We start from the raw sequence: 12642 nt of genomic DNA, 5'->3' as shown, positions 1-12642 counted from the left end.
TAAAATAGTTTTGCTTTCAAAAGTGAATTCAGGAATAAGAACAGAATTACGCAGCAAATTCTGTAATAGCAAATTATGGATGCATGTGCATGTGTATGATTAAACAAAAACCTCTAAGTAAATAGAATAATTAGATTATATTATTTTTCTATGATTTCAACTGCTGATGGACTTAACCTTAAGCGTACATAGTTGCTCATTTGTTGCTAAGTAAACAAAATATGTTAGACATTGATACACAGTTTAAATTATTATATGTGTAACAGGTTCTTATTTCAGTTTACTGAATGTGCAACATCTGTGGAGTAAAAAGAAGCTCTATTTTAGCTATGCTAATCTACTTTCATTTATAAGGAATTTAGCTGTCACATTTCAACAATAACATTAGTTGAAACAGATAGCATTATAATGCCAAGATGAAGTAGAATGAAATTACAAGACATTCCTTGGGGATACCATTACAGTATCAAGACTATGGGGAAATCATGTCACATCATATTTATGCGGACTGTACTATCACATACAGATAAAGATGAACTCATTCAATACACATTTACGGTGAGGCCATTAAATGAAAAATACAATAAAGTAGCAATTAATTATTTGGCTTTACATAGCACCCTGAAGATTAAAACATTTTTCTCAAATATTAAATCTGAGTCAAGAATCAGGCATCAATGAAAATTTCAGTGAAAGAAATCATAATGTAGTAACAAGTGATCCTAATTAAGTTACTGTTCTAAAAAAAATTGAGCGATACTGATCTTTTCTGACAACACTAAACAAAGAAAAACCAAGATTTTTGAAATTTCAGAAATAAAGCTTTAGAATGATTTAGGGGGCCTGAAGGCTGTTCTCACTTTAAGCAATACAGCATAAATTCCTCTTCATGATGTTTTGCTCTTTGTGCTCTGTCCAGTTTCTCTAGGATTTCAGCCAAGTCATTTGAGAGCAGTGTGCAAAGAGAGGGTGTATTTTCTAACAGCTGAAAAGTATAGTCAGATAAAGATTATCAGAGGAGAAGGGAAAAAAATATATCTCTTATCTAGACATTTGTACATATCTTAGCAGCAAAATATCCAAACACTTTCTCCTTCAAAATCCTCTCTTCACAACCTATTCTCAGTTTAACTCCCTCAGGACATGAATGAATCAAGACGAAGAAAACGAATCACATCATGGGTCAGGAAGATGGCAAAGGAAAAATAACAGTAACAAAAAATAAAAGAAATAAGGAATGAACAAAGGAACTTGAGGACAAAGCTGTCAAAGATGCAATTTTCACAAGATATTTAATATACTAGAAGAAGGGCAAGATTTAGAAAATGAGAGAATTCATAGAATCAGATTCCAGCGTGATAGAAGGAAAGTAAGGAATGGCAGTGTGAACAGGACAAGTAAACCGAGCTGCCTTTACAACTATTTTTCAACAGTTGTTTTGTAAAAACACAGTACGGAAAAAACTCTTGCTATCTTAAGGGCGTGTTTACCTACCCCTAAGAATGGTAAGACAACCTGACTGCTGAACTCTTACTAAATCTAACCTACGCAGCTGATTAAAATTGCACCTTTTGGTGTTGCACACTGTTATTGCATTAAAAGTACTGCCACAGGCTTCCCCAATTTTACAAAAGAAAATGATAGAAGTTCCACAAATGTAAGAGCAGAGGACTGATACACTGAGCTTACCTATCTTGCTAGTGGGCTTACTGTACTCTCTATACTTTGCTGTATACATCTCTACACCCCAGTAGGCATGAAAAAAAAAAAAGGCGATTTTAATTTTACCTTCTACTTACTCCTCCCATATAAAATAAGTAGAAAAAAAATAGCTTTATACTGTATTTGAAATGCAGTACTTACTGGGAAATGACAATTGTAAAATATGAACTTACAAATAAACACTTGGAACTTTTAGAGACAATTGTAGGTAAAGGACTCTGAAATATCTATCATCTTATTCCAAAAACAAATTAAACTTTATGATTACTACTAAACTATTACGACATCCTAATGCCATGTTGAGCCCCTAAGATAGCTACATGCTGGCAGTAATATTAAAATGATATCAAATCCTTCTGCATGAGTCATCTGTGACTTTTGAATGTGTCAGAATGTTACTTACTCAAACTACACCAATAACTTCTTCATTGTCAATTGAAATAAATCGTCATGAAAATAAAATATGAAATCTCAAACATTAATTCTGGGCCACAACAATTATTAAATAAACAGATATTTTTAAATAAGCTCTTGTTCTTCAGTGTGTTTATTCTCAAAGAAATTTATAAGCAGAACCAAGATTCTGCTCAGCAGAGTATACTGAGCCAAGTACTGCGCTGGAATGAGAACATCCCATTTCAAAACAGGATTCCATCTGCTGTAGGGAAACTGGTGTCTATGTGGTCACAAGGCATTACAAACTGTTGCCTTAAAATATAAGGGCTGACATTTCAAAACTTTTGACAAAGTAAGCTCCATATTAAACCTAACAAAAGGCATAATTTTGGGGCGTTTCCATCAATTTCTGATGCTTGTAAGCTTCGTTTGCAGTAATTTGCAGTAAACAGACATATATTGCATATGCTGCTTTCATTGAAATCAGCACCATAAAGTTCTTCAGCATATTCTTTCACTTTTTTTAAAGCTCCCTTCTATTCTTATTTATGTAAGGACATATTAAGGAAAACTCTAATTTGAATTTTATAATTTAAAATATCTGTTTCGATTTCCAGTGTTACACAGCAAAAGGAAACAAAACAGTGGAAATAAATACATTGTGAATGCAATCACAGGTTTTGAAAAGCAAGGAACACGCAAGACTGCTGAAGTGGTATGTAACAATACTGAAGATGAAGCTGTGCTTTTCCAACAAGAGGATCTCTATAACAACTGTTGGAAAAATAAGACTTTAAGTCATGTGTTACAGGCTCCTGGAAGCCTTGGGGATTTGGTATACTCCTCATAGCTCTGCCTACCAGCAAAGATAATCTCTTTTTTCCACAAAAACCGTTTTGCTGGCTTCCAAACTGGAAAGAATACCTCAATGGAGAAATGTTTTATTTCCTTTTGGATACTCCACAGCAATATATATTCTAGAGCAATCTGGTGTGAATTCGGTGTTGACCCCACCTGGAGCAGAAGGCTGGACTAGATGCCTTCCCAAGGTCCTTTCCAATCAGAATTATTCTATGAGTCTAAAGGACAGAAGTGTTGTAAACAGCCAGGTATTCCAGCACCCTATTTTTAAGGATCTGTACACAGCTGGATAGGAAGGTATTAGACAGTTGTCTTGAAATTTCCCTTAACTCCTGCCATATTAAGGTCCAGGCAAGTGAAAATATTTCATCACTGAGAAAATGAACAAGACAAAACAAAGGTTTACAAACACATATGTGCAGAAATTAAGATAATCACACTCGCATATATCTAGCCTAACTATTAGTTCTACAGTTCTTTTTCCCTTCAATCTGTATGAAATCAGCATTTAGCTTCAAGAGTCCTTTCATTCTTACAGTCCAGATCAATTTTGGGGGTTTATTTGCTTCCAAAACCTCACCTTTCTTTCTTCAGGAAGAGTTATCACTGCTTGTTCCCCTCACCTTTGGAAACAATAATGTCTCTACCCATGGGCCAGTGCAGCTCTCAATTGCCCAGACAATAAACAACTATTCTTATTCCTGGCACAGGCAAAAGCAAATTTATAAGCTATTGTGAGGTTAAAATATACTTTTCTATATAGGACAGCACAAATCCTAGGATGATGAGACACTGAGCCTGTACTTCATATAAAAATGTACGTTAACAACCATATTATGTACAAACACAGCAGAAGGCATGAATGCATTACACAGTCATTACAGACTTCAGCATAATTAATTACTACTGTACTTCACCTTAGTCATTTTGGGGATTGTAAAAAATGTCACTAATGTGTCTTTGAGGCACCCCTCAACAAAAAGTGAGAAATTAGGCTATGTTTATTCAGTGTAACAGAAATTATTTATGAGTATGCATACATAAACATAAAATTAATATACTTAAAATTTATACATTTATATGCATAGATTAAAATATTAAGAAATTGCAGGACAGCCGATGCCCAATTAGTCAGTGAGTATGTTATAGGAATTTGAACGCAATATTAAACCAGTAACTGTGACATTTCTGGCATACTCACCATCCTTACCAGGGTGCCGTGATTTGAAAAAAATGGGAAAAAATTACAGCCGAAATAAATGCACCTGCACAACATCGTACATACAATCTACACTGCATAGCCTTTACACTGAAGAAAGAACCAAAAACTATCTGGTGAACATCTAACAATCTAAGTAAGTTTCCTGACAGTTTTTTCAATTATTTTGATTGGTTAAAAAGAAATTCTCAGCATAGTGTATGCAGTCACACTAATAAAATAACCATTGTTATTTTAAACATGCTAAAAAGAATTATTTGCTTATTATACTAACAAAAGTCTAGCATCTGTCAAGACCCTTAATGCTAGCTTTTATCTAGTATATATTTAACTTTAAAGATTCTTTTTCACTGCTCTTGTGGGACCATACAGCATTCAGAATTACATGGAACATTTAACTTCTCATACTTAATAAAAAACTCTACTGTAGCAGATATTGAAACTATTTATAAGTATTATCATGAAAGCACATAAAAAATTGTCATCATCTTTGGTGTAAAAACCTTTCACTTTCTGGAAGAAAGTTATTAATTTTGCCTACCTCCATAATCATTCTTCATTCTCTCTCACGTCTACTGTTTTTCTCAGCTGGAAACAATCAAAAAGCTAGTAACATGTAATTAGCAGCTCACTAAAGAGCACTATTTGAAAACATATGGTTTAGAAATCACTGACTACACTTTCCTTGCAATTCACCTATCAACACACTGCCTAAAGAATAGCAAGGGCAGAATTTTCCCCAACTGAACTGAATTCAGCTGACTTCAATTATGACATATAGAGCTGGAACAAGTAACATTCTAATGAGATTCTGTCCAACTAAAATGATTCTATAATGATTAAACCACTGTGTCTTGCATTGTATTAGTTTTCAATCTTGTTTTTTTAACCTGTTAACAGTTTAGTTTTACTCTAAAATTTATTCATCATCTCTATTTTTCCTCAAGGAAACTTTTGTTACTCTCAACTCAGGCTATTTACCTTTGTATTTAAATGCATAATCCCTGTCAATTGCTTCAATTTAGAAATTACAAGTAATTTATAAAGTCATTGAACCAACTCAGATCTAGTATTCGAGTGCTCCACATTTAAGACAAATTTGCATTGATGTTATTTACCTTTGATGCTCTAAAACAAAAGGCAGTAGATGTTGTGTCCGACTTTTCTCTGTCTAACATTACAAGTCCTTCATCTTCATTCAGAGCCAAGTACTTTCCTGTTGTAATATGCCGAAGACGGAAAGGCTGTCCCCATCTGATGTTACTTCCACTCCAGCTAAACATGAGACATCAAAAAATAATTTATGAAGTAAGCAAAACTAATATTTCTATTTGGGGCTTTAAAAGACAATCAGAAAATAGAGTTTGCTATATATATTCCTTTTGGCTTTTGATTGCAACAAGTTAACAGATAACTAATCACCTAGGAGGGAGACAGAGTCTAAAAAAAAAAAAAAAACACCAAACAAAAAAACCCCACCACAAACCAAACAAAACACCCATGAGGGATATGACTGTTCTGATTTCCACCCATACTTCTAAAATTCCAAGAGAAAACTAAGAAAGCATTTTACTTTTGGACAGAAGCAATGTCTCAAGCAGACATACCTCAAAGGCAACACTATTTTTGATATGGGACACAGACCAGACAAAAAAAAAAAAAAGTAGTCTTCAAATACTGACATTCCCTGTATGATTATATCATGTTAGATTACTTTTTATTATTGACAATGAACATACTAACATATATGATATAGCAGGACAAATATTACTCATGTTCTGCCTTAAGGATTTGTAACAATCAAATTCCTGTTAATATAACAGTTGCTAACAAAAAAGTTCAAAAACCATCAGTACCTTATTCGAAGGGGTTCTACTCTCCACAAAGACCTTGCTCGAACACCAGCTCCTCCGGTTTCATAAAGTACTTTCCTACAGAAAAGATTCAGAAGATCATCCTCTTGTGTTTATTTGTGCTACACAGTATTTATAACTTATTCCTCTGCAAAATGTCTAGGACTTTCTTCTCCCCAGCTAAACAGATGGAGTTGAATGGACAGAAGATTCCTACTCATCAGTGAGAGCACGATACACAATCCGAATGTCCCAGGTTAACTAGGCTACTTCCATTAAGCTATTCTCTCTCATGAGTTGAGAGTACTTTGCTTTCAAAGTGCCTGCGAAACTTTTGCTGTTACTTAATCAGTCATAGAAATACGTAATTCATACAGCTGCCAAGACATTAATCTAAATTACTAATGCTCTTAAATACATATAAACAAAATATTAAAATAAGTATACACATTTGCATACATTAACAATTATCTGCATGAATATGACATCAGAGACTTCATTCCTAGAATTACTTCTAACATTCTTATTAAAAGACAAAAATGGTGGTGATAAAACCAAGATTTTTTATTATAATCCTTACAAAACAGATAATACAGATAAAATTATACATTAGTTTTAGGAAACTCAGAGAAATAAATAACAGGAAGTGAAGGGATTCAAACTTCAATATAATCTAGTTTTCTTGAATTACTGGCCAGGGGTTACTGACATGTTTTGATGCTGAAACTCACATTCTACTCAATAATGAAATACAAACTATGGTGGATTAGTCCTGTTCACAGGAATACATGCAAGAAGGTTTTTCATCTTTCAGTAATCATTTAAGTCTTGTCATCTAAGCACCAGAATTTGTATAACTTTTCTCATATACAATGGATATAGGAAATACCATTGATAATAGGAAAGGTCTTAGTCTGAAACTCAGGATATATAGAACCTTTTTAAAAAAATAATAGTTTTATTAATTATTTAAAAATATTATTAAAATTATAATTGTATTTGTTACATTCTGCAACAGTAAAAAACTAGGAAATAATAAACTTCTAATGAAATACTTTATTTAGTTATAATAATAATTTGGGAGGTTTGATGTGCACCTTATTTATTTTCAAATATTTTAAGAATCTCTTAACTGAGTAAATTTAATTTCTTTTACACATTTTTAGGCTACTATCTGCAGCATTACTACTATTGGGAAACTGTATTAGACTGTTCACAATGTGACTCCCAAGCTGTCCTCCATACGGTACTATGTAAGGGTTTATTGCACCATCATTATACAATAAATTGACATTTTCTGTTACTGGTAGTAAGTGCTCAGTGGACGCTCTAACTGAGCAGAAATCTGTTCACACAGCAAAATAGTACAAGAGGATGACACAATTACTTTTCTGTTATGCATACCTTTTCACTTGAAAGAGTTACATGACAACATCTGTGTGAACTGTGAGCGTGTTCAGAAACTGAGTCGCCCAGGCAGACACCAATAAGAAAATCATATTCTTAATAATTGTAATACTCTGCAGTACATTCCTTCATAATTTGAGCATGAGGGAAGGTTTCAGATATACAAGCAAAATTGTTCTAGATACAAAACACACTGATTCACTAGCTTCTTTTCAAAAGCACGGCAAACTTCCAAATGTTTGTTGGGTTCTTTAATTTTTCTTAGAGCAATATAAGCAGACAGCCTTTTTTGTATTTCTCAACTTTTATGGCAGTGGTTCTTTCTGTTCACATATTTTTTTATTGATACCTAAAGGAGAGGTTGATTGAATCTTTCAGCAAGATTATTCGATTCATGTTTATTCCTAAATGTTTTCATCAATTTCTAATGATAAATTCTGTTGTAGCTTTGTCATAGGTAAGAATGGTAATTCTTATAACCTGTTCTTCCTCTTCCTAGATGAAAGAAAGGGTGAAGAAAGATGAAGAAAACAGTTCCACTGTTCCTTATTTAATTAAGATAACAGGAACTGACCCCAAACCATAAAGACAGTCAAACTGAAAAACACAGAATAATGCAGAATGAAAAATTACTGTCTCAAAATGTGATTAGGGTACAAAAAAAAAAGTTCAAACTGTAATTTTGTTCTTAAGAAAGGATTTTGTTTACACCTCACTAAAAACAGACAAAAAAAATCTAGCAGTACAGCAGAGAAAGGCTTCTATTTTTAAAGAAAAACAACAACAACAAGTTCTATTTATCCTGAGTTTCAGACCCTTTCCTATCATCCATTTTATTTCCTGTATCCATTATATATGAGAAAGGTTATAAAAATTCTGGTGCTTGGATGACAAGACATGAATGATTACGGAGAGATGAAAATCTTTGTTACATGTATTGCTGTGAAGAAGACTAATCCACCCTAGCATGCATAGGAGCTGGACCTTCTATTGTACTTATGTATCTGAAAAAACATGCAGCAAGAGGATTTAAAATCTGCCTTTCTGCTTTGGTAAACTTGACTGAATGCTGCACACATACATAAAAATGTCACAACCTAACTGTTATACAGTCTGTTCTGAATTAAAGTAGCGTTTTGAAATGCAGAATTTTAAGTGGCTTTTTAGATTGTCAAATTCTTTTCCTTGTTCAACAGTTAACAGGAAAGAAAATAAATAAATCTGTTTCGCATTGTTCTCGTGCAACTATGGGACCCGGAACTCAAATTGTGAAATGAAAGTTGTGTTTTTCTTATCTGAGCAAGTGTTCCTAGAACTTTTCTTCTATTGAGAACACTTAAGGTTTTAATTTCTATGACACCCTGCTTCTCGATCAACACCAATACATTCCAGGAAGAATCTGTATATTAACATGTAGTATACTGGCATGTGACAAAATGTTTGCATCCAGTATCTTTATAAGATGATGGACTTGTAGATCTACACCTGTACACTATTTAGGAGTCACATTTAAGAACACACATGTGATTTCAAAAATTTTGAAATGATAGTTCACCATAAAAGTAAGAATCTATATTCCTCACAAGTAAAGGTAGTAGCATTTCCTACACATTTTGTCTTTTGTAATAATGTTTTTGATACTCTAGAATCAAAATACAAAATGACAACAAAAAAACCTAGCAGTCAACTCATCTTCATTTACAGACTCTATGAATATAATCTTTTAAGGTCCCTTCCAACCTGGACTGTTCTATGATTCTATGAATATACTGAATACATGGTAACTGTCTGGAGCTTTTCTTTTCCATTTTCATCTTATATTCTCTTTGGTCCCATTCACCTTACTGATGTCACTTTTGGCAGACACTAATGACCTCTTCCTAGCTAAGCTCAAAACTAATAATTCACTTCCATTCTCTTTGACCTCCTTCATTTCTCCTTGGCCCAACTCACCCATTCCTTCACTGAAGGAATACCATAGATATGTCTGTGTTCACCTTTTACACTTCTTAAATTCCTATACTACTTAAATTCTCTAACCCTTTTCCAGCTTTTTCTATATGCAACACTGTACTAGTGTTAGTGATCTGCTCCTACAGTAACAAAACTGCAAGTAAGAGAGAACTGCTGCTTTTTCACAACAGCATCCACATAACCATTTCTTCATCCTCTCCTTGACTCCATCCATCTATCCAACCAACCATCCATTTTATTCTGAGTTTTTGCCAAGCCTGCCTTTTTTGATGTTCAATAAGTCTATCCCCTGTGTTTTCACTTGGCCTGTAATAAAAGACCTTAAGATTCGTGGCAAAGAATAGTCACTGTGTGAATTGTTAAGGAGCATTCTCTACAGAAACCTTCAGAAAATCAAATGTCTGTTCTATGAAAAGAGAAATTATCACTCTTGTCTAACTTGTATTATTTTATAGTCCTAATGGAATGCATAGAACAGATTAAACAGAGATGGAAATAAACACAACCATTTTCTACAGCTCTTTCTACCATTCCTACTGCTATTTGTTTTTTTTCCATGTTTTCATTTTGTTTTGTATAATGTAAAAACATGATTCCTACAACTACAACACAGCACAAACTTGGCCTTATGTCTATCATGCAGCTCACAAATCCAAAAGATAGGACAACTCCAAATCATCAATCTTAGCACATTGTATCACTATTACACATTTGAAAATGTTCATTATAGCATTCACATTATTCCTCTATTTTGGGAATATAAATACATAGCTTTCATTCAGAAGAAAAAACATTTTTTAATTTTACCCTTTTATTTATGTAGTTATAAAAAAATGGCAGCAGAGCTTAAGTCGGTAACAAAACACACCAAACACATATTAAGAGGAGGAACATACAGGGCAATAGGACTCCACAATTATTTTGGGTTTTAACTATAACTGACTTCTAGGTAAGTAACAGCAATAGCAACGTACAGCATTTCTAAACATACTGAAAAGGCTCGACACCTATTCTAACCTTATTAAGACTGGTTGTTTACAAAATTAGTCTGAATATGACATCTGTTCCACACAAGGTATTTAGATCCTAATACTTTTGCTAGTATTTTTATACTAGGTGTGCACATTCCCACACTCAGTGCAAACTTCGTATGTGTACAGAAAAAAAAGATACAAAGAAAACAGCAATTGAAAATTAATCAAGCGAAGTTTTCTGACATTCAGTTTGGGTTTTCTTTTGGAGTCTTTTGGAGACTTTTTTTACTACACAGAAATGTAAAAATGGAAAATTTAGAACTAAAAAGTTTACTTGACATAACTGAATGTTACTTGTGGTATTTGCCACAGTGGGTATAGAGACCTTATTTGTTGAATATGATTTTTAATACTGGGGTTTTTGTGTATCAAAATTATTAGCTTGCTGTGCTTTTGATTATCAGCAAAATGCAAAGTTAAATTCAAATAATAAATCAACATAATATATAACAACTGTAGATTTAAGTTTAATACAAATTGATTTAGCTAATATAATTTAGTTCTCTTAACATATTAATCAAATTTGAGAGAGCAAGAACTTGCAAAAAGGTGCAAAATATATAAAATATAAAAGTCATTGTAGAGGCCAAACTTTCAGAGATTTTTTTTTTTTAAATTACCATCTTCCCTGCTAATGCTTGCTTACCTCTGCTTATAGTAATACACATTAAAGACAAACAACAAAACAGGCTGGAAATATCAGTGGAAATCAACTACTTGAATTTCAGCAATAAAAGAACTCATGACTGATTTTCTACTTAGTACTCTCAACTTCTTGTAACAATGTCACTGCCTAATTAAAGATTGCTGTAAAGAGTGTCTAACCTATCTAACCTCAGATTAAACTGACAACCAACAATCTATTTCTTTTTTGAGAGAAGGAAATGTATAAAAATGCACCACCACTTACTTCTGCTGTGAATCATTCTGATCTGTAGATGGAATTGTCAAACATTCATCATGGCCATGGAACAAACGTACTACATGCCCACCAAGAAGATATCCTGTAGAAGATATTTACTCATTAGCTTAAACATTGACAATATGAAAATAACACCCTCAAAAAAATTTTAAAACATTCAAAAGACCTAGGTGAAATCTGTTTTCCAAGTTTTCACTCATAACTGCAATTCAACAAGAACAACAAATTTAGTATGACAACATATTATTTTTTAGTATCTTTTTTAGTTAAAAGTCTTTCTTCTGAAAATGAAGACAAAAAGGAAGCAATCGCTTAACCTTTAAAAATCGAATTAGGATTCTGGGACAGAAAAGGAAAATAAAAACTTTTACAATAATTACTGTTATGAAAATTGAATGCTTTAGGTAAAAGCCAAATCAAATATATAATACCACAGCTTCCCTGCCCTTAATACAATTTCTCAATACAAAATAATTTCATGAATTCATCAGTTTGTTCTGACATTTATAATTTGTGTCAAAATCAAAATTGCACAGCAGCAGCAGGAGACAGAGGACAGAAAAATACTTAGCAGTTCTGAAGATTAAGTCTAATAGAAGCTAACTTTCCAACCCATTTAACACAAAGACTACAGGTCAAAACCAGGCACTTTGCCTCAAAGAAAAAAAGAAAAAAAAATGGTGTAGGATGAGAGTGATTCATCAGACCCTCAGTCCAAACTGTTCTGACCTTGTAAGTGAAATTAATGCCTTTTAAAAGAACAAACACACATAAAGGAGGAAGGGTAGAAGGAAACTTTCATACTGTGTGGCTGATTCAATATAAATTTGTAAATTAGGACAACAGTAACTGGCACCTATCCCATTGCAAATTAATACAAAGGTGAAAGCAAAGAAAGAATGAAGAAAGAACAACAAAAAAAACCAACACAACCCAACTTTCCTGAGATTTACATTCCATCAAAGTACTTCAAACATCACAAAAAGTATGTTGTCTGACTTCCAGTCCAATTTTAGACTCAGTAAATCCTACTTTCTCAGTCTGTCCATTCAACTTGAGCATGGCTGCTAAGTCTTTTGACATATGATCACCCCTCATGTAAACCATTCTGAGAAGTGTATATACAGCTAAACCTAAGCCTAAGTGGTTGGGAAAAAACTGACACACAGAAAACCTACTTCTTTGCTTACCCTACCCTAACTTCTTTTTTTTTTTTCTTCTTTGATTATGCGATTTTGGATTACGTGTCCAATT

The 12642-nt window shown here is 33.2% G+C and overlaps 1 protein-coding gene across 12 annotated transcripts in view; it reads right to left on the bottom strand.

The window, feature by feature from the left end:
- RYR3 (ryanodine receptor 3) overlaps positions 1 to 12642 on the bottom strand; it is a 245015-nt gene that overhangs the window by 161999 nt on the left and 70374 nt on the right. For all 12 annotated transcript variants that reach the window (XM_069784114.1, XM_069784119.1, XM_069784115.1 and 9 more), the window contains 3 exons: positions 11377 to 11470; positions 6055 to 6129; positions 5317 to 5473 (listed from right to left, as the gene is read on the bottom strand). In XM_069784114.1, the coding sequence (XP_069640215.1) occupies positions 5317 to 5473; positions 6055 to 6129; positions 11377 to 11470 (326 nt within the window). The remainder of the gene's footprint in view (positions 1 to 5316; positions 5474 to 6054; positions 6130 to 11376; positions 11471 to 12642) is intronic.

This window comes from Haliaeetus albicilla, chromosome 5 (assembly GCF_947461875.1).
Source record: "Haliaeetus albicilla chromosome 5, bHalAlb1.1, whole genome shotgun sequence".
In the NCBI taxonomy this organism is placed as follows: Eukaryota; Metazoa; Chordata; class Aves; order Accipitriformes; family Accipitridae; genus Haliaeetus; species Haliaeetus albicilla.
The sequence above is the reverse complement of the archived record's forward strand: the minus strand, read 5'-3'. Positions and strand labels throughout refer to the sequence as shown.